The 23,508-nt window shown below is 41.1% G+C and overlaps 1 protein-coding gene across 1 annotated transcript in view; it reads right to left on the bottom strand.

The window, feature by feature from the left end:
* Positions 1-4,573: 4,573 nt before the first annotated feature.
* Positions 4,574-23,508, bottom strand: part of EPS8L1 (EPS8 signaling adaptor L1) — a 35,969-nt gene continuing 17,034 nt past the window's right edge. The window contains exons 12-21 of the mRNA XM_063301201.1: positions 23,367-23,441; positions 22,646-22,794; positions 21,720-21,861; positions 18,197-18,225; positions 11,117-11,213; positions 10,554-10,715; positions 7,993-8,092; positions 6,067-6,238; positions 5,047-5,179; positions 4,574-4,800 (exon numbers count right to left, since the gene is read on the bottom strand). Coding sequence (XP_063157271.1) covers positions 4,726-4,800; positions 5,047-5,179; positions 6,067-6,238; positions 7,993-8,092; positions 10,554-10,715; positions 11,117-11,213; positions 18,197-18,225; positions 21,720-21,861; positions 22,646-22,794; positions 23,367-23,441 — 1,134 coding nt within the window. The 3' untranslated portion in view covers positions 4,574-4,725. The remainder of the gene's footprint in view (positions 4,801-5,046; positions 5,180-6,066; positions 6,239-7,992; positions 8,093-10,553; positions 10,716-11,116; positions 11,214-18,196; positions 18,226-21,719; positions 21,862-22,645; positions 22,795-23,366; positions 23,442-23,508) is intronic.

Genomic DNA, 23,508 nt, shown 5'->3' on the forward strand with positions numbered 1-23,508 from the left:
CCTTGGTCCTTGTCAGGCTGTCAGTGTCAACAGGCTATCCCCTCTACACCCTTTAAGAGTTATGTAGGTCACTATCATACCAATCCTCACTTTGCAAGCTAAATATGACCAGGTACCTTCATTGTTCCTCATGGGGCTTGATTTCCAGACCCCTTAACCCTGGTTATAGTTCGCTGAACCTGCTTCAGCTTCTCCGTATCTCTTAAAATGCCATGCCCTGAACCCACCACAACTCCAGATGAAATCTAATCAGCACAGAGTACAATGGGGCAATTACTTCCTGTTATCTGGACGCAATGCTTGGGTGAAGGCACTGGCATTACAAAAGTCTGCATTGGCTTTTTTAACTGCTGCATCTCACTGCTTGCTCCTATTCAGCTGATGGTCCACTAGCATTGATAGATCCTTCTCACATTTACTTCTGCCAAAACAGGTCTCCCTAATCTGGTATCTATGTTTGTTTGTTTTGTTTTTCCAATTCAGATGGAAGATTTAACACTTGTCACCACTGATCATCATCCTGCTGGATTTGACACAATGTTCAAGGTCAAAAAGATGTTCAAGTTCAATTATTTTGTTCTTTAAAGTCTTAGGCAATAATCTGAAAATTTGATAAGCGTTGCTTCCATCTATTCCACCCTCTAGATATTTATAAAAATGTTGAAGAGCAGAGGAGCAGAGATGGAGCTCTATCGAACCCCATGTGATACTATTCTCCAGGAAGATTGAGAACTATTTACAAACATCTGTTGGGTGTGGCTGTTCAACCAGTTGCCAATCTTCCTGTGGGCCTCTTACCTGCTGTCCACAGTGGTACAACCTGGTTTGCCTACTCAGTGAAAAGGAAGCCCAAGACTCCACTTTCTCTGGAGAGCCACATGACTGCTTAGACAGCTGGGGAATCACATAACAAAGTTTGGGGTTTTCCTTCAGCCCTACCCTATTCCCTTCTATGGCTGCTTCCCTAATGGAGATTGCTAGTGGTTGGGAAATATATAGCAAAGGGAAGATCCCTGAAGGGGTGTGTGTGTGTGGATGTGGCAATATATGGGATTTGGCAACAGGACTGATATTTCTCGCCAGGACTGAGTCATCCTCTCACTAGCTCCCAACCCTGTCCTGAACACCCCTGTCAAACCAGGACTTGCGTTCCATCTTCAGCACATGCCACTGCTTATCTTAAGGATTCCTGCCACCTCACTGAGCTATTTCAAGCTCATGGGATTGACCACCACCCCATGGACCCCAAATGCCAGGCAGGACGGAATCAAAATTTCCCCCCACCCCATTCTGCCTGGCCTGTTGAAGTTGGCAGGCCAAGCCCATTCTGGGAGCCGCCTCCAAAGCAGGCTCAGACCTGCTCTGAAAGGGTCTGGGCTGCTCTGTCAGGAATTAGAAGAATCTGCTCCATAAACAGCATCTACCACAACATTCAAGTTGCAAAATCCAGACATTTTCCTCAAAACAAGCTGCTTGGACCTGCTTTCCTCCAAGGGAACCCAAGTGAACTGCATCATGGTTTCTACCCAGCAGAGGGAGGCAAGAAGGGAAACAGCCTCGATCAGAGTAAGAGCTGGTGCAGATGTAGCAATTCAGGTATTGGACAGGTATGGGGAAAATCCAGGTTAAGTCCCCCTTAGATCATGGAGCTCACTGGATTATTCTTTCAGCCCAGCTAGCTCAAAGGGTTGTTGCTGTTAGGGTATAATGGCATGGGATTCCCATAGACACAATCCTGAGCCCTCAAGAAAAAAGACAGGAGGGCAGGGCATCAATCAATCAAGTGGGAGGAAGACTCAATCAATTAATCAATCAATCAAGGAAGATCCTGAGAATTTGGAAGACCAGACATGACATGGAAAGCTGATGTAGAACCTGGGGCAGTGAAAGAAGAAAACGATGAACTTTCTCTAGGGAGTGGAAATATTATGATGTTTTCCCCTTCTATAATAAATGCAAAGTATTAACCCTGTTTTAGCTATTCCTCCAAACTTCCTCTCATCCCTTTCCTCACTTCACAGGTCCCTACATCACACCTTGATAAGCCCCTGTTTGACCCCACAAAACTAAGGTCACCCTACTAACATTCTTCTGAACCCCACAATGCACTTCCGCTCCCTTGAAATCTTTTGAGCTCATTCTAATGCTAAATAGCTTTGGATAATTTTAATAGGACCCCAATGTATAAGAATAGAATAAATATGAGCAACGACTTCCAGGGCAAAAAAAAAAAAAAAAAACAGCCCTGAAGTTATAAGCCAGGAAATGGGGTAAAATGGCTTACATGGAAGAATGCCACTGAAACTCCTCCATTTAAACAGATCAGCCCAGAGGCTGCCTACTGCTGGGTGAAGTGGAAGCATGAATATATCAATAAATGTTCAGTGAAAATCCTCGGTGAGATTAATAGGTCGATGAACTTGCATCGGTAGGCAAAATATTCACTGTTTGCATGCATAACGAAATGTACCAGGAGGCAGTTTATTGTTTGTTAGAGATGTTTATTTACAGAGTTTAATATAATTAACAACATCCGCCATAAAATCTCCCCAAGCCCTGAAACAACAGGGATGCTGCACTTCCATCATGTCCCACTGCAACAAACAAGCAGCTGGGCATCTCAGGAAGGTTTGAGAAAATAAACCAGAAACATAAAATGTGCAAATATTAATTAATTACCAATGAGAGATGCCTTCCTGTGAGGTTTTTTTGGACTGGACTAAATTTTCCAGGTCCAAACTTAACTGAAATCCCTTCAGTACTGCTTTATTAAAGCGTTCAAAAATGTGAATGGGCCCTTTATTATTGCAACACATTTGCAAAATGTGTTTTTGGACTTATTAATGCCACCATGAGGAATAGATCATCTTGGCATTAATTCCTAGTTTTTCTCCAATGATGCTCCCCTGCAAAGCAGTCTTAGAAAATAATTTGTGGCCTTAAAATGTTATTTTCATTCTGGGAGATTTACACTGGGAATTGTGTGTGTGTGTGTGGGGGGGGGGGTTGGGGTTGGGATGTCATGCTGCTCAGAAACCCATTTTGCTTAACAGGCAACTTAACTAGGGACCCTGTTCTAGGGAGCTTTCAAAATCAGGCCACATCAATAATTTTAAAAAGTTTTAAAGATCATTTTTTTAAAAAGAAATATTAATAACAGGTAACATTAAGTTGATATAAATATGCTTAAAAATAAATATTTCCTGCATTGGATTTATTATGGAAAATTAGCTTACAGTGATTTTCCCATCAACACCTTTCTCTTCCACAAAAACATTAATCTCAAGGCAGCTTGTGGGTAAACAATTTGTGGAGAACTGCTGGTAGAGTTGGGGTAAAATTGAACTCAAGGAACTTCTAATGAAAACTGCTTCAGTAGCACAGCAGTCAAAACTCTGGTGTGTTGTTCAACATATTTTCATCAAATTGTGTGAAAACTACTGGAAAAAAAATCTAATTAAATGAATAGCCACACACACACACACACACACACACACACTAATAAAACAGCAGAGAGAGTTTCAAGCTTTTTTTTTTTAAGTTGAAGCATCACATTTCCTTGCACAAGACTCCTTCAAAGCAGCTGATTCAGTTCATTTTCCCCATCAAAAATGCTTTCAGGACCATAGGAGCAAGCTGTAAAAAATCTGGCTTAATCTTTTGGTCTGCAGCGAAATATCTGTAGCTAAATAGCTTGATTTGCTCCCAAACAGAGGCTGCCGACTGCCATCTGGTGACCAAAAATTGTATTGTTCATTGACAAACAATGGGCTCTGAATTCTAAGCAATAAATAATAAATAATCTGTTTCATCCCTTTCATGAGACATACAGTATTTCCTCAGATTATTTAATATTTTTTTAATGCTGAGCTACCATTTCACAGGAACTTACCTATTAAAAAAGGGACAGGTGGAGCCATTTTGGCTAGAGAGGATGATTTGCTTTAAAAATTACCATGAGTTGTGAAGTCACTCACTGGACGTGCAGGCAGAAATCTGATTACAAATCCTATGATGCTGTGTGACCTTAAGTAGACAAACTATGTATGAAATAATTGCTTTCATGCAGATTTACATGCACAAAGTTCATGATGCCATGCAACTGAAAAACGATATGTTCAACAATATCCAGGCTGACGTTTAATGAAAGAACGAAAACTGAATGGATGATAGCACACACTATACTTATATTTTCCTTGTGAGAGATTGAGAGCTCATTCTAGAAAGAGATAAGCAATTGTTCCAAAATGGAGATAGCATAGATACTGGAGGACACAATTTTTTAAAAATTATTATTTGAGGATCAGGGAAGGGGGAGAGTGCTAGAAGATTGCTCCATGATGTCTATTTTAAAAAGAGAGATTTGAGAAACTGGGGAGACCATCTAGAGATGGTCACTCTTTTTTTTATAGCAAATCAGGAATACAAAACACACCCACAATAACAACCACAACCAATTCTTTCAAGGTCCCTACACAGGGTAGATTTCGATCCTGTAAGGCAGTGTTTCTCAACCTTGGCCACTTTAAGATGTGTGGACCTCAACTCCCAGAATTTTTCAGCCAGCATGGCTGGCTGGGGAATTCTGGGAGTTGAAGTCCACACATCTTAAAGTGGCCAAGCTTGAGAAACACTGCTGTAGGGAAAGAAATAAGCCAAGTTGAAAGGTACGCTGCATTTCCACATTTCTTTAGTAGAGTCACACCACCACACTAAAAGAGACCTCTACTGGTCCAATCCTTCTGCTCTCCTTTTTTGTCTTGCCATCACAACCTCTAGCTCTGATGTTTTCCCAGAACCCTAAAAGAAAATAGTGGAAAATTAAGGATGGATATTATTCTGTCTTCAGGCACTAAACTCTAATTACGTTATCTACTCTTTTAAAAACTTGGCATCTTTGAGCTTGCCTCATCACCATCAGCCCCCTTGGCTCTTTACACCTCTGCTGAACCTCGCTAGACTTCTCAGCTCCTTGAGGTCTTGATTATCTATATGCCTTATCACCCTTCTTCCAACCCTTAGAAGAGACTTCAAAATCCCTGGTACCTCCAGGAGGGCTTTCTGGATGGTAACCTGGCTGTAGACTCGAGCACCTTCTTCAGGGCTGACAGCTCTGAACTCATGCTTCTGCAAGGAAAGCAGCTGAGCTCCATTCAGAATTCCGAATGCACTCACAGTCCTGCAGGAAGGGGGGAAAAGAGGAGGTAGAACAAATAGGCCATGATAAGAAAAAGGATTCATCCCACTTAAACTCTAAACATGAAGCAAATGTGAAAATTTGGAGAGCCAGTTTGGTCTAGTGGTTAAGGCAACGGGCTAGAAACCAGGAGGCTGTGAGTTCTAGTCCCACCTTAGGCATGTATGCCAGCTGGGTGACCTTGAGCCAATCACTCTCTCTCAGCCCAACCCACCTCACAGGGTTGCTGTCCTGGGGAAAATAGGAGGAGGAGGGAGTGTTAGGTATGTTTGCCACCTTGAGTTATTTATAAAAATAATAAAGGTGGGATAGTAAATAAATAAATAAAAATTAAAAAATGACCTCTAACTATGTCATACTCTGACAGCTCTTTTGACCACAGATAGGTCAGGGTGGATAAATAGCGGAATGCCTAAAGCACCAATAAGAATTCCCCTGGGCAAGCAACAGCCAATCAGATAGTTGCTACCTCTAGGTCCCCATTGACTGCTGTTAGCCAATGAGGGATTCCCCCACCCCACCATAACCAAACAGGAATCTTATTTAGCATAGTTTTACTCTTAAATTTAGTGAGCATCTATTAGAGGTATAGAAGAGGAATCCATAGTTAATCATAGTTCAGTGGCAAACTTTAGGAGCCTACAAACTAATGAGCTGTTCAGGAAAGCTGCTGCTGCTTTATATGGTGGCTAATGCAGAGGTCATTCACTAAAAGTTTAGATGCCTGCCAACTAGGCAGGCTGTTGATATGCACAACATCTCTGACCTAGTATTTAATATGATTTTAAGAGAGAAATATCAGGAAATATAAGCCTGGATTTCATTGCCAATCCATGTACTTTCTCGAAGAGAAACAGAGGCCAACTCACAATGGACTGAACTCTTTAGCCTCTAGCCAGGTCCGGACTTGATCAGAATTCGAATTGTAGTCTAAAGGGACATCAGTATCTGGAGTACGTGAGATGTGAAGAGTCTTACAACAGCCAGTTGTCCCATTGGCCAGCCTCAGGACGAGCTCCTCATTGACTGTATTGAAGTGTTCTACCAGGGCAGGAAGAGATATCACTCATGATACCAAGGATTCATTTGAAAAAAAAAACAGGCATGGGGAAGCAAAGGAGTTGTCCTTATATCTAGGGAAGTACAAAAACTATGTGTTCTCTTCCAAGAACTTTTTGTTTTTCTTCCAGATGTGCAGATACAAGCATTCCAGGGTAGTTCGTCTGCTTTGGGGCAGATTATGTCCAGAAGACAACTTCCTATTCCAAAACATTCACTTCTGAAAATGGATGAGCTATCCCTGGAACACACAGATCTGGGTGGGGTGGGGTGGGGTGGGGTGGGGAGAGAATAAGGGGGAAGGAATGGACCGCCCAATTTTGCACATCTCCATTTATAGCCCATAATCCAAGTGGCAGCCATATTCTTCCACAGTATCCTGCAGTAAACTAATATGCTGTAGGTTCTATAGAATTTTGCAGGATTAGATTATGGATTTTATCAGTCCTTTCCAGTGCTTCAAGTAATGTGGATAAAGGATATATACTTCCTAGCAGTATAAGGGTAACTGCAGCTTTCCTGGATCTGGGCATCCAGTGATTATCAGCTCTCAGAATCATTTGGCCAGCAGCATGGTCATTGCTGAGAATTCTGGAAGTTGAAGCTCACACATCTGGAAGGCTGGATTACCTATAATAGGTTTCACCAAGGATTTGGAAGATCCTTGAAAACCATGTTCAGTGTTTTCAGGGACCACATCCCAGGGCTTTAGGTAATGTTCTTTGCTGTATCATTAGCAGTGAGTACATTTGGGAAAGCAAAATAACTGATGGTTTAATTGAAAAAAGTAGCCAGGAGGTAAAAAGGCAATGAGATAATCCTCAGAACAAGTAGATCTTCAGTTAGCAAGTGGAGTTATGAGGTTAGGGCACAAAGTGCTGTAGAAAGGACATCAAAGGAAGATGTGGGCTGGAGTCTTAAGCTTCTCCATGTCACAGGAGCAGGTCTGCTCTGCAAAAGGGGTATTTTTATACCTTCCCTCCAATATCACGTGATCTAACAGTCAGGAAAGCATTGGGAAGCTAGTTCAGTTGTTTGAAAATATATACATTACATTGCTTTGTTCTAGAGCAGGGATGGGGAATATGTGGACGCGGTGGCGCTGCGGGTTAAACCGCTGAGCTGCCGATCGGAAGGTCGGCGGTTCGAAACCGCGCGGCGGGGTGAGCTCCCGTTGCTCGTCCCAGCTCCTGCTCACCTAGCAGTTTGAAAACATGCCAATGTGAGTAGATCAATTGGTACCGCTTCGGCGGGAAGGTGACGGTGTTCCGAGTCGTCATGCTGGCCACATGACCCGGAAGTGTCTATGACAACGCCGGCTCCAAGGCTTAGAAACGGAGATGAGCAGCGCCCCTAGAGTCGGACACGACTGGACTTTACGTCAAGGGAAACCTTTACCTTTACCTAAATGCTACTGAGCTATCCAATAACTCTAGTCACCATGGGCACTGGTGAGGGAGACGACTGGAATGTAATTCAGTGACTTCTGAAGGACCACAAGGTCTTCATCCCTATCCTAGACCCAGAGTTCAGGCTGCCCAAAGGATATTTTAGTAGACAAGTGAACTCTCTCTAGACATAGTTCTATAGTTAGTGCTCTTACTAGGGCAGAGGCCAACCTGGGATTTCTCACAGATCATTTAGACCATTCAGCACTTGGGCAGAAGAGTAAGAAGAAGAATTGCTGGCTGGCTGGCTGGCTGGCTTTGCGGTTCCAAATGAAAGAGGGGTCTTACCTTTCTTACTCTGGTCCATGTCAAGCCCCTCAGCACAGGCCCGTTTTACACCATTTGGCTGTAGACATTTGGTCTTTGGTACTGGCTGAGGTGGTGTTTTCTATGCAGAGAAAGAAAGGAGGAACAGTGAATGAGAGAAGTCTGTTTCTGATCAGGGAGAGGAGCTGTCACAAGAAATTGTGGTGAAAAGGCCACACTAATTATCAACAATCGATTAGTCCTCTAAACTGGCTGGGTTTTAATATGTAAACTCCCAATTCATTTCGATCCTACATATTCCCTTAGACTTTTCACAGGTGATGTTTTGGTCTATTGGCTTTACACTTTCAGCACTCTTACCTAAAGTAATATATGTGGAATAAATATCTGATTTCATAAGAACCACTCTCCCATCTTTGATATTTCAGCATTTTCTAGAGCTCAGAGAGGGAAAGCTTTGACTGCCTTCCCTAAATCTCACCAGGTTCATCGAGTCTCTTTGACCTCTGAGCTGCAATGCTGGATCCCCCACAGATCCATCTTATCCAATACTTGGTTTCCAACAGTTGCCAGCAGATTCTCCCAAGACATCCCTAATCAGGGCAGGATACTCCATTTAATATCCTCAGCATCTCATATTCAGAGATACAAGAGGGACTTGCAAAACCATGTAGCCGCATGAAGTGTTCCTCTTCACTAGCCTTACCTTCCTCTACTATACTCCATTCCACCTCTCCTGCCTGATAATGGTCATCTAATACCCTGTTACTGGTGAAACCCGTGTGATATTTTTTTTTGTACCCATGCAAACCATAGAATCATCTATCTGCTGATGGTCTTCTTATTCATGGGTAATGCCATTTTGGCTAAATTAGGCACAATGTTACTCATGCTTAACCACTCTCAATAGAGGAATGATGCTGCTGATGAACATATTTGGGCTGATAGAGCTCTCTTCCGTAAATTGTCAGATTCCTTTTTGTAGCCATCTAAGTTTGGCCAATGTCATTGGCTGAACCTGAATTCTAGTTGCATGAGGGTAACAACATTTCTACCTAATCTGCCAGCAACATCCCTCCTTTTATATAACAGCTCCAGTTGCCCTCCCCTTTCTGACCTGTGCCAGGTGCAGATGATGAAGTTATAGCTTAAAGTATGTGGAGAACATTAGGAAGAGTGAAGGCTGTTCTACACAACCAATTTTTTATTGTACACCACCCAGAGTCATGATCTGTGAGATGGGCAGCCATATAAATATGATGTATAAATTAAATAAATAAATAAACAAATTTCCTCAGTTTTCCTCTGATGTTTAGATTGATTGTTTTGTTGATTCAGTTAATTGTTTTCTTTGCTATTTTTAAAATGTTGGTTTTAATTTTAAATCTCATTGGACACAGAATGTTAAAAAACAGAAACAAATATAAAACTTTCTCTTCTTTGTCGAATCTGTGGACTGGAGTTCTGCTCTATTTGCTTTCACTTTCCCATGGGAATGCTGTTTGTGATTACTTTTTATTTTCCTGATTGGCCACACTGGAGATAAAAAGGCTGGAGAGAGTGTTCAGTTACAGCGTTAATGACTTTACCTTCCTGAGGCACTAGAGGGCGCCATAATCCATCTTACTGTTAAGAAATATGGAGGAAATCAATTTGAAATTTAAAGGTCTCTCCAATGCGGTTATTCAAGTCTTGGAGCATTTCTCAGAATTTGTGGAGTCCAAATTGTCACAAGAATCAAGAGAAACTGATAAGGCTGAAAACTACCTTAAGAGTAAAGTGGTTTCTCCAAAGAAAAAGATGAGAATTGGTGACTTACATGTAAATAGTCAAAAGAAAACTGAGTTGTCGAAAGCTGAAGATAAGAAGACAGCGTTGCCACCACACCATGATCAAGAGAGTTAAACTCTAGGACAAATATTTTGGGTTTTTTTTGTTTTTGTAGAATTTGAAACTGACAAGAAGCAAGCTCTGCACATAATGCTGAGACATGTAAATGCCTTGGTTTACTCTGAAGTGGGATAACTGTCTAAATGTGTTTATCAAGATGGTTTCTTATAGGTTTGGATAAATGGTTATGCGGTTTTGAAAATTCTTACATTTTTGGTGAATGCCTAGATTATTGTTTAAATGTGGTTATCAGGATGTTTTTTTAAGGGTTTAGATAAATACGCTGTTTGGATAATTTTTATATTTTTGGGTTAATGCTAGTGTAGTTGGCAGATAGGAGCAAATTACAGTGAAGAAGGGTGGTGTTTGTTACTATATTAGGTTTCAGGTTATGTTTGAAGGGTTTTATATGTTTTTCTTTAATTGGGAGGGTAATTTTGTTTTAGAAGGGAATGTAATAATGAGAATTTAAATGCTGTATATCTTTGTTATCGAAAGTCAGAAGTCACTTTGGAGTAGTTTCTGTTGTGTGTTTTTTTCATATCTTTTTAGTTCTGCTTCTTTTTCTTTGTAGGCTTCTTCGTTTCAATCTTTTTAGTTTTTATGTATATTTCGAAAAAGCTTTAATCAAGTTTTCTAAAAAAAATACAGAAACAAAGAAACAACGCCCTAATGCACACAGCCCAACTCACCTTAATTATAGGGCTGATTCCATTGATTGGAGCCGTTCCTTTGTCATTCTGGATACTGGAGTCATCTCCATTCAGCACTGGAGCAAGAATATTGTAAGGGACAAAACCAACTTGACCATAACAATTCTGGACTTTCCACCACTTCTTACTATCCTCAAGAACCTAACAGCAAACAAAAATACGTGTTTCCGTATAAGCAGAGACAACATTCCAGCCAGTTTTTGTGATGCTCAGAACTGTCAAGAGGAGTCCTAATTCAGCCTCATAAATAATTCCATAATTGCTACCAGTCCACAACCTCTTTAGTAAACAGCCTGTTTATGCATAGCTATGCTTCTCATTTAAGGCACACCCATAGCCTGCATGAGAGAAAAGGTCATGATTTCACATGCCCAAGTATTTCACATTTATTTATTTAACTAGAGGAGACTGTCAACTTTGCAAAGGTAATCAAACAATGGCATATTTCCAAATTTTTGGATTCCCAAATGCAGTCAGCTTCTTTACATCAGGGTTCCAACTACCCTTCCTGGCATGGGTGATACCCTGGGTCATAATTTCACCTCTAATATGTCCCCTTGAAGCATTGACAGTTCACTGCTGTTTCTGGCTGTGAAGTTATGGGTGCAGATCACCAATTTGCTCTCTGGGCGTTTACACCTGTGAGGGAGAAGGAAGACACATTGGATTTGATGCAAGGATACCTATGATCTGTGTAGATCAGACTTCTAATCAAAGGAGTTAACTTCGTTTTTACAGATCCCCAAGATCTACTGACTGGAGACAAGTCAAAGAAGATAGTGAGTTGACATACTTTTAGAATTAAGGAACAAGGTTGTTGCTTAGCACATAGTCAATAAATTTGTTTTTAGTGGTAGAACTAAGCTCATCTTTCAATTATATGCGTATCCTGCTGTGGTTTCATTCCAGGTTTTCCTCCATCCTAGTCATCCAATTTAGAGCCAGAAAACTTTTTTTTTCATTTCATATTTTCTGAGAATCAGAAAATCTCGGGATCTACTGCAAATTTGCTATCAGTTTTCTATTGTTCCCTCATCTATAACAGCAATGAAAACAAAGATTTAGGTGGAGCAGGAAGGCAACCAAGTTTTATTGAAAGCTGCAGGGAGGACCACTCCTAAAGTTAGGTCTCTTCCATTCCATTCCATTCCATTCCACTTTCACTTTCCTTTTCACTGTTCTAGAAGTATTCTCTGTCCTAGACCCTTGTGATGTGGCTTTCCTTCAGGTTACCACAAAAGCCACAGAAGTTATTCATTCACTTAGTTTTTAAAAAGGGCCTCTGATTAAACACACAACTGTTTCCTCTAAACCTGCAGGAGGCATGGGCCATCTTCATATAAATATGAATGCTCATCAGAAGAAGATGGGGGAATTACTCTTAAGATGCTGTTGTTGCAATGTATAACAACAAGCCATGCTCTTTCTTCTTTAGAACTACAGCTTCCAGGGATGTTTTGGGGGGTCAGCAAAGTCAAGAAGGTGGCCACAGCCATGTGACCAAAGCCCTATCCTTTTACATGCGTTATGATGCACATAAAAAGGTTCAGGCTTCGATCACATGGTTGGAACCACCATCTTGATTTTTTTAACACACAAACACACCTATGAACACCTGACTGTTTCTTTACTTGCAAAGATATGCTAATTCCATCAAGTATCTGACTTAAATTATTGTTGTTTCTACATTAAGATTTCTGTTCTCCTACAACTGTCAGCAGAATTAAATCTTTTTTTAAAAAAAAACCTGTGAAACCTGCTATTGAACATGAAAAATACAAAGAATAAAAAACAGTACAAAAAAGTCTAGTGGTTTCTCTCTTAGCAGGTAACAAAGTTGACCAATTAAAGGGAACCCAAAAGAAGGAAACCTCTAATTAAAGGCCCAGAAGTTCTGAAAATTTCAGTATAGCTTAGTCGACATTACAGCAAAGATCAGGATGAGATACAGAAGTGAGCAGAAAAAGTTTGGTCAATGGGTGACATGAGAAGCAACCCTGGTGTTGTCAACTAATTTAGCTACTAAACATTTTAAATGTTGATGATTAATAAATAAGGGTTAATCTAGTTAATAGTTGAGGGTTAGTAAATGAGTTGTGGAACACTATTTCTTTCATGTAATTTTAATATGGATCTGTAAGTACAATAAGAAATGAAAGGGTAACTTCCAAATACAGAGTTAATAGTGGTAACTTCTGTTTATTGAACATAAATATCCAGCACTTCCTTCAGTATCTTAAATTGGCATTGATGTTGTGTTTGGGCACCATGCAAATTCATTTAAATTTAAGTCATGTAACTAATCTTAAACAGAGTGATTAATTACCTATATTTCAACTCTAGAGAGCTCTAGTTTTATGTACGTTTTGTTTAATACGTGCTGGGTTTAGTGGGTGTTGTATGTGCACGTCTCTTCATCCCAACTTTGATGCATCCTGCCAATAAAAAGGGGGCCCCTGTGAGGGAAGATGGCAGGATGGCTAGGCTTTATCATCAATTAGCACTTCACAATAGCAAAGTAACCAACTGTGCCCATGCTCAGATTTCCAAAGATTGCCCAATTACAAAACAGAAAAATGGGATACAGAAGGAAGGATTGGATAATGACCAGGAAAGAGCAAAATGAGATATTGGCTTACACCAGTTGTCTCTGATATTTCCTACCAGAAAAGAGACCCTGACCATCTATCTCCAATCCTTCTTCCAGCTAGACTCTATGAAGATCAGAGCTGGACTGGCTGGGACACATATCTTGCAAACTGGTTCTGAGAAGGATAGGAATTCAAGAAGAAAAAGAAAAGGAGCCCCCAATCCCCACCTCACTCCAATCCTACCTCCACTGGCTGCCTAGTGTCCCCCTCTTGGTTCTCTTCTGGACACCATTTTTCTTTAAACCGCCGTCCTCTTGATCTCAGCCTGTTACATTTCCCTTCTGTGCCCACCACCAAAGCACCGGGCCCCTCGCTCTTGCTTCTTGCCTTCTGTGATATTCCCATGTCTGTCTACCTCTCCTCCAGTCTTCATCCTGCTTTCAGAGCTGAATTCCCCTCAATCACTTTGCTCTCCTGCATCAGATTCTTCTCTGCTGCCCATCCAAACAAGAAGTCAGCAGAGAAGAAAACGACCAAATTCCTGGTCAATTCCTTTCTTGTTCAGCTTGAACATTCCATTTTCTTTTAGGATAATCTGGGCTCCCAAGACTTGTTGCTCTACTTTATTCTCCTGGACTTCTTGGGAAACCTAAGTCTCCTACCTCTTTCCATCCAGGGAAAGGGCTGGACTTGGTCTTCTGTTTGTTGGTTTCCTGCCAAGTCCCTATCTCCCCATGGGTCTCCAAGGGATGAAAAGTTCTTGCGCTGCTACTTGTGCTATTGCTTTGTTCTCTTGTTCTCTGCCCTTGTACATCACGAACATACTGCATGCTGTTTGACAGCAAAAGAATTCGGGTGTAGCTTGGCCAATATCAGAGTACGCTTTTTACTACAGTGACGTTCACATTAACACAAGGGAGAACACGTAAATTCTCAGGAGGACTGTTGGGAAGGTGATGCACATCACAGTCAGCATGGGGTAGTGGTAAAGTGGTTGGACTTGGAGTGAGGAGACCCAGGTTCTACTCCACCTTCAATCATGGAAGCTCACTAGGTGATATTCAGCCAGACCTTCCTCCTAGGATTGTCATTGTGGGGGAAAATGGGAGGAGAAAGCACTAGGTATGCTGTCTGGAGCTCCTGTATGAAAGGTGGGATAGAACCTTAATAAATAAATACATCTGCTCTGTCCTTCAAATGCCCATTTTAAAATGAGTCCTTGTTCAATGAAGGCATACAGGGATATTCCAGAATTCTTTTTGGAGCTACTTTATTAGAAGTATCCCCCACCTTTCGCAGAGTAGCTCAAGGCAGTCTACAAAGTGCTTCCTCTTGTCACAGCAGCAATCTGAAAAGGATGGTTGGGTTGAGAAATAGCCTGGCCCAAACTCAGCTAGTGAACTTCCAGGGCTGAAGGTAGACTACAACCTGGCCTCCCCAATTCTAGTCCAACAACTTAGCCATCATACCACACTAGCTCTCATCCTCACCAACTGTAAGGGAGTCAAGTGGGCCTGCATTCCATAAGCGCTGAACCAAACAAAACTGCATAATTAGGGTAGTAGCTTAAAAGAAGGACTGCTTTATCCTTTTCTCGCTTTATATTCTTTGCAGAATAACTGGAAATCTTGCAATGTTTACTAGGTTAAATTTGCAGTCTCCTAACTGGACTCAGCCTCTTTAATCTCCCCCACCACCACTTTTTTTTTGAGACTAAGGCATATGCTGGAGACATTCTACTGTAGAAACTGAAATCATGTAAGTTATGAAGCATGAACCCTAGTGCAGAACTATCATCTGAAAGCTTTGCCAGAATGCCCTGTCTTTGTGATCCACTCAACTTTGAAAAAGGCTGGGCAAATTACAGTGTAAATATATGGGCAGATGGGTGGCTGTGTGAACCCTGTGTGATCTTTTTGGGTCAAGTTTGAAGAGATCAGCTATCTGTTACCCTCAGTTTCTGAGAGAGGTCCATTCCCCACATATAACAAAACCATTTATTGAGGATGATGGCTTCTCCACCATGAGGCAGAGAAAGGGAAGCACTCATGCATACTGTACGTGTGTGTGCACACACACAAACGTACAGACACACTTCATGAGGAACTGCTGATTGTCTTTCCCATCTTCTATGGTTCTTCCCTCCTGTTAGCTGCTAATTTCCCCTGGCAGTTGAGCACAACAATAAAAATATGCTCCTGTAAGGAGAAACAATCATTGTCTGTCCTTATAGCAGTTCATTTTTACTAGCTGTTTTACTCCTTGACATAACTTCAGAGTTTACTCTTTGACATAACATCAGAGTTCTCCCACATGGCAAACACATTGTGTGGCCAAGGATCTAACCAAGAATCCTCTCCAATTCTGTGGTGCTATGTTTCCCACTTAACTTTTGGGAAAACCATGACATTGGCCTTAAACTTGTTTAGCATGGATGTGCTTTAGCTCATTTTCCAGGTTGTAAAAAAACCCACAATCCTTTGGTTTTTCTGACTTCTCTCCATAAGCTTCTGGGTGTAAATAATTGTGGAAATCCATTCTAAGCAATATAAAGATGGAGAGGTAACTAGCAAGGATCACTTCGGTGACACATTGAGACCTTAGTCTAGTTTTATCTTTGTGCTCAGGAAGTGCTGGTCAAATCCAGAATTTCTAGTAGAACTACAAAGAATCATCTGATTTTAATTTATTTCGAGAACTATGAGAGATTCCCCTCCCTCCTTGCCACTTTATGAACTGATTATTAGGTACTTCCTCATATCTGCATGTGAGTGTGTATGAATAGGTTAATAAAAATGTATGAATGTGTGCATGAAAAGTGTAGGAAGGAAATTCCAATGGGTGCTTATTTAGTTTAATTCCAGGCCTCTATAGTTGCTACATCTCTCTTTTGTAGTTTACTTATTCTTAGCTCTTGAATAAATAATTATGTGCTTATCTATGGTACAACCTTTAAAAATTAATTTTAACAGTGATCCAGTTTCCCTAGACAACTAATCCTTGGTACCCTCATCATGGTATAATTCTTAGGACTGTTTGAGAGATAGTTAAAATAGCATTGTAATACAGATGTTTTTTTTTTCTCAGCATAGCCCAGTTCAAAGCACTACAGAACAAATTAAATGTAAATAATTGGACTGACGATTGACATGTCAGAATATTTTGGTTCTTTTTGATCTTGGCAAGAATCAAGACTCCTGAAGTCTTGGGAAGAAATGAATTTAGAGAACCATGAGAGAAGGGAATGGTACTTACAAGTCTTGGAAGCTGTGCCAGAAATCTCCATCCTGGCTACTTCTCAATGATTTTTAAATACCCAATAATAAATAAATAAATACATAAATAAATAAATAAAGTTTTTCCTCAAAGTGGACAGAGAATTGAAACAGGACTGAAATAGAAAAATCTTGATGGGGAATCTTATGTCAACTGACAAATTCTGTGTTCAGAAACCCCCATTCCTTGAAGGCATAGTGGGCCAGTTGGATTCCTAGCCACCAATACTTGTAAGTTCAGATTCAGGGTAATAATTTGAAGTCCTTACTCAGCAGCTAATGGTTGCTGATCACTGAAAGTACCTCTTGCCCTTACAAGAACCTGCAGTTATTAATTGCAACACACCTTCACCCGCCCTAAGCTAAGCTTCTAAGCACCCCACCACCACCTCCTTATCTAGCTCCTATATTGTCTTTCCTGATTACCACCGGACCCAGCTACTCCCAGGGCAAAGACAGAGAGAAAGAGAAAAATAGAAAAAAAAAATTTTAGAAGAAGAAGAAGAAGGAAAAAACAAGCAATGTAGAATTGACCTAAGCATTTCATAAACAAATGACCCATGATCTTCCCTCTGGGAAAACCTTCTAAAAGTTCAAACACTTTACCCAATTTATCCAATCTCATCACCACCCTCCAAAGGGCCCATGACAAATCCTTCCATACTGCACTCTCCTAAAGTGTTAGCCCCCCAACCCAGCCCTTCATCTCTTCCCATTGGGATCAGAGAAGGGGCTGGAATCATGACAGGCTCCTTCTCAATTTAGATTAAGTTTTGTTAATGCTACAATAGTGGTTATACTAGGGATGATGCCCATGACTGAAGAAGCCAGAATTGGGAACTTCTTCACCTTATAAAGTGGAAAAGATCTTCACTCTTCGACACTGCACACTTTCTGCAGGTCCCAAATATTCAATCTCTTTTACTTCCTCTTTAAAAGATTTCATGCAGCAGAATAAGAAAAGACCCTTTCTGCCTTTGATTCTGGATTACTGCTGCAACTCACAGGATACACAGTGCTGGTCTAGAATGACCAAAGTTTGGATTCATATAAATATAGCATTATGACATGCCTCTACAACTGTTTGAGAGTCCTTGCATCTTAGATATGTCTCCGCAGATCAGGGACATCTGCAGGGGTGGTCAGAAAAGCCAAGATGACAACTGCAGATATACAGTCAAAGCTCTGCGCCTTTTTATGAGCAGATGCATGCACAGGTAGTCCTTGTTTAGCAACCACAGTTGGGACTGGCAATTCAATCATTAAGAGAAGTGGTTGCTAAGTGAATCTGCAGTTCCACTTATGATCTTATTTCAGCTTTCCTTTGCTTTACAGACCTGTGAAGGTCATAAATGCAAGGATTTGTCATGAAGTTACTTTTTCATCACAATTGTTTACAGTGAACGTTTGCTAAATGAGGCAGTCACTAAACGAGGACTACCTGTAATAAAGGGGCAGAGCTTTGATCATGCAATCACGGCCACCATGACAATTTTTGATGCCCCTGCTTCAGAAGTTAAACCACATTTTGAAATTGTACCGTTTCCAAGTGGTAATATGTATGTATGAGTGTAGGAATGGAAAAGTTTGGGGTATTTCCACAGCCAATCCCACCCAAGTCATTAAAATCCTCATCTTTCCCAACCTTCCTTTAAATCTTTTTTTAAATCCTAAATGCTAATCCTCTCTTCCAAAGTTCCCCATTTATACTCCCCAAATAAATAATCTGTTCTCAAAATCCTTGACAATATCTTACCCATTGGCTGCAATTGCAGGAGCCGATTGCTGCAACAGAGAGAAAGAGGGAGGGATAGAGAAACAGTAAAGTTAGTTTAGGTCTATCTCAAGGCACTCTCTTTACTTCCTCCAGTTCATGGACAGGAATTATGCTGACAGTAGCTAGAACTAGTTTTTAAGTGCTAACTAGAACCCCCACTTGTTTGGGCTGGAAAAACATTTAAATTTTTCAGAATGTGTTGTGGCTACTCTTTCAAATTGGGAGGACTTGTCTGTTCATAAAATTGTTAGCATGAGGGATATAACTAGTTACAAAAATACTTTCTAAGGCCTTCTGTGATGGTATGTGGGAATGACCTTGGGAGACAGGAGGAAGACCCGTTGCCTAGGCTGCTGGATTTCCTCCTGTCCCAAAGACATTCCCACATACCATCACCCCCTCTTCCTGAAGCATATAGCCTATCACATTTCTGGAAAGATGGGCACCCTAGTGAACATGCATGCTTCCTAGAAGCATGTGATTGGCTATGGGGAAAGCATATGCTGGCTATATGAACCTTTGGCCTCAGCCAATAGGATGTTTCTGAGATTAAAAACATAATAAGCAGGGGAAGTTAATTTGGCATGTTCTGAGTCCTCACAATTAAGGATTAAGGAACAAGGCTGCCGCTTAGCACATAATCAAGAAATTTGTTTTTAGTGGTAGAACTAAGCTCATCTTTCAGTTATATGCATATCCTACTGTGGTTTCATTCCAGGTTTTCCTCCATCCTAGCCATCCAATTTAGAGCCAGAAAACTTTTTTTTTCATTTCATATTTTCTGAGAATCAGAAAACCTTGAGATCTACTGCAAATTTGCTATCAGTTTTCCCTGAACTATAACAGCAATGAAAATGAAGGATTAGGTGGAGCAGGAAGACAACCAAGTTTTATTGAAAGCTGCAGGGAGGACCACTCCTAAAGTTAGGTCTCTTCCATTCCATTCCATTCCATTCCACTTTCACTTTCCTTTTCACTGTTCTAGAAGTATTCTCTGTCCTAGACCCTTGTGATGTGGCTTTCCTTCAGGTTACCACAAAAGCCACAGAAGTTATTCATTCACTTAGTTTTTAAAAAGGGCCTCTGATTAAACACACAACTGCTTCCTCTAAACCTGCAGGAGGCATGGGCCATCTTCATATAAATATGAATGCTCATCAGAAGAAGATGGGGGAATTACTCTTAAGATGCTGTTGTTGCAATGTATAACAACAAGCCATGCTCTTTCTTCTTTAGAACTACAGCTTCCAGGGATGTTTTGGGGGGTCAGCAATGTCAAGAAGGTGGCCACAGCCATGTGACCAAAGCCCTATCCTTTTACATGCGTTATGATGCACATAAAAAGGTTCAGGCTTCAATCACATGGTTGGAACCACCATCTTGATTTTTTAACACTCCCCCCCATGAACTTTACTTGCAAAGATATGCTAATTCCATCCAGTAACTGACTAAAACTATTGTTGTTTCTACATTAAGATTTCTGTTCCTACAACTGTCAGCAGAATTAAAACAGGGTATCTTTTTTAAAAAATTGTGAAACATGCTATTGAACAAGAAAAATACAAAGAATAAAAAACAGTAATAAAAAGTCTAGTGGCTTCTCTCTTAGCAGGTAACAAAGTTGACCAATTGCCATCTGATGGGACTCAAGAAGTGGGCCTTCTCTGTCACAACACCTGCCCTCTGGAATAGCATCCCTCCAGACATCCTATGGCTCCTACCCTGCCCTCATTTAAAAGGCCATTCGATCATGGTTTTTCCCCTAAGCCTTGGGCTTGGGATAGGGTAGGTGGCAATTTTTTTATAGAATTATGTCTGTTGATAATTTCACATGCTAGCAAAATTTTGCTGAAAATAATTCAACAACGTTTGCAGCCTTACATTGACAGAGAACTACCAGAACTCCAAACTGGATTTAGAAGAGGACGCGGTACGAGAGATATCATTGCTGATGTCAGATGGATCTTGGCTGAATGTAAAGAATACTGGAAAGATGTTTACCTCTGTTTCATTGATTATGCAAAGGTGTTTGACTGTGTGGATCATAGCAAGTTATGGTTAATATTACGAAGAATGGGAATTCCAGAGCACTTACTTGTACTCATGCGGAACCTGTATATGGATCAAGAGGCAGTTGTTAGAACAGAAAATGGTGATACCGAGTGGTTGAAAATTGGAAAAGGTGTGCGGCAAGGTTGTATACTTTCACCCTACTTATTCAATGTGTACGCTGAACAAATAATTCGAGAAGCAGGAACGTATGAAGAAGAACAGGGTACCAGAATTGTTGGAAGACTCATTAACAACCTGCAATATGCAGATAACACAACTTTGCTTGCTGGAAGTGAAGAAGACTTGAAGTACTTGCTGCTGAAGATCAAAGATTGCAATCAGCAATACAGACTATGCCTGAATACGAGAAGTCGAAGTTTCTCACAAATGGACCAATAAACAATGTCACAATAAATGGAGAAGAAATTGAAGTCATCAACAATTTCACTCTACTCGGTTCAACAATCAATGCCAAGGGAAGTAGTAATCAAGAAATCAAATGACGTATTGCACTGGGAAAATCTGCCATCAAAGACCTATCTAAAGTTTTCAGAAGTAAAGATGTCAATTTAAAAGCAAAGATGAGTCTGACTCATGCCATGGTCTTCTCAATTGCCACATATGCCTGTGAAAGTTGGACATTAAAAAAGGAGGATAGAAGAAGAATTCATGCATTCGAATTGTGGTGTTGGTGAAGATTATTGAAAATACCATGGACTGCTGGAAGAACAAACAAATCAGTTTTAGAAGAAATACAACCAGAATGCTCCCTAGAGGCGAAGGTAACTAGGCTTAGACTCTCATACTTTGGGCACATCATCAGGAAAGACCAATCGCCTAAAAAGAACATCATGTTTGGTAAAGTTGAGGGCCAGCGGAAAAGAGGAAGGCCTTCAATGCGATGGATGGATACAATTACCGCAACAATGGATGCAAACACTGGAACAGCCAGGCATATGGCGCAAGACCGAACAGCATTTCGTTCTGTTATACACAGGGTCGCCATGAGTTGTAAACGACTCGACGGCAACTAACAACAACATGTCTGTTGAGCTGGATTTTTTTCTTCCAAATATGTGTGTGGGGGGTGTTCTCCTGTGTTATATGGTTTTTGTACTGTTTTTATTGTAAGCCGCCAAGAGTCATCATGGAGTCGGGAAAGAGGAAGAAGAAGAAGAGGACGACCAGCAGGAAGGTAGAAGGACTCAGTTATGGTGGCAATGGGTGCACTATTGGAAGACCTGAAGGACCAGGTTGGGGACTGATCCTCCTGGAGAAAATCTATCTTAATGGCACATAATCAATCAAAACATGCAACATATAGTGCAGGCAAAGATAATCCACTTCTTCAGCTGTCCCAAGTAGCTGCAGAACCTTTTATATTCATTCTCTTGCTCAGAATGCAAGCTTACATTCATCTCTCCTACCTGCTTCTCTTCTCAATACTCACCTGGGTGCGGCGTTCTTCATGTCGGTGTTGCATCTCCACTGGGTCTTCCCAAGGCTTCCCAAAAGCATCCAGGACAGGAGGCTCCCAGCCGCTACAGAAAGTTATATTGTAGGGAGCTGCATAGTCCCTGGGGAAATCAACCCTTGATGGACAAGGCAAATAACAATAAATAAAATGAAATATGAATTGGAAGGAAAGAGCCAAAGTCATGAAATTTTTAATTAATACAAGTTAACTAAACCATTCAGGCAACTGGCATCAACCAATCTACAACAAGCCCACCAAACTGTGCATTAAATGAATTGGTCTTCTTCTTCTTCCTAGCGTTATTCCCGCGCTATGGCAGGGTCCACTTGTCGGCATATCCATCTCCATTTGACTCAATCCAAGGCATCTTCAGGGGTGACATTCACGCATTCCATGTCTTCCTTAATGCGGTCCATTAAACCCGCCATCCTGGGCCCAACATTTGGGAAGCCAGGCTCTGCCTGTCACAAGCCAGGACAAAGGGTGAGTGATGGAGGAGCAACACCTCCTTAAAAACCCTTGGTCCAGCTGGCCTGGCTGGTAGCACCTTGTAAGGGCCCCTTTCCAGGGTTACAGGAGAAGATGGTCAACGGTGTTGAAGGCAGAAGAGGACCCTATGTCCCAACGGCAGATGAAGTGGAAGAACTATCTTCACATAGCAGCATCTGTACTTCAGTGAAGCGGCTGCAAAAGGGGTCTGTTCTCCAGAGGAGCAGCCTCTTCTTAACATCTGGCAATAGGTATAAAATGCCTTCAACGACAGATGGAGCGACGCATCGGTTGAAGTGTACCTCAGTCATATCAATGGTTATTAAATGAATTGGTCTAATCCACCAAAATCTTCTCAACATCTAATTAAGTAATTTGCTGCAAGGGAAAACAAACCCAAATCCCCTTACCTTGGCTTAGTCCAGTTGTCACCCAGAGAATGCCACAATTCTGCTTCCTGTTCCCCTAAGCAGCCCCGCATCAGAGTCACTGCCTCTAGAGTCATCATGGGATTACGCAATCCAGAAGCAAATGCCACCCCTCCAGAAGACTCCACAATCTGAAATGGAATATGAGAATCAGAATCCAGATTATCAGTTTTCCTGGAGACCCCATCTTCTCCCAGGGAAATTTATCAATTTACTTGTCTTATAATCATTGATACATGCAGCAGAATCACATGATACAGCTCTTCATGGATTATATTTCACAGCTCTGCAAGTAATGGAACCGAAGCACAAAGTATTTTATTAAAAAGAGAAGTCCTTGGGTACAGAAATCAGGAAGTCAGGGGGAATCATCCTGTATTAGCCTTCTTATTTTTTGCTGTGCAGGAATTCTCCCCTACTCCTATGGATTTCAGTTTCACATTTACCACCTAAATAACATAGCCCCTCAACCACAATTCCATATAATTCTACTGCTTCTACAATCCATATGTCCATGTATATCTACAAATCCATTGTTTCCCAGTCTTGGCTACTCCCAGAAATCTAAGTGATGTCCATGTAGGCTGGAGAATTCTGGGAGCTGAAGTCCACACATTTGGTAGTTGCAAGACTGAGAAACACACTACTACTAATTCAGCTACTTGATACCTCATCTCCTCCTCTTCCTTAACCCAGCACTTACCATCTTCAAGGGTTTGAAAAGAGTAAGTATTAGCTCCTCTGAAGTAGGGCATATGATGTTAGGTTTCAGTCTTGCCTGGGTGGTGGAAAAGGAAGTATAATTTAGTTGTAAGCATAAACCAACGAGATACCTTCCATTTCCT

The sequence above is a fragment of the Candoia aspera genome, chromosome 4 (genome assembly GCF_035149785.1).
Source record: "Candoia aspera isolate rCanAsp1 chromosome 4, rCanAsp1.hap2, whole genome shotgun sequence".
Taxonomy (NCBI): Eukaryota; Metazoa; Chordata; class Lepidosauria; order Squamata; family Boidae; genus Candoia; species Candoia aspera.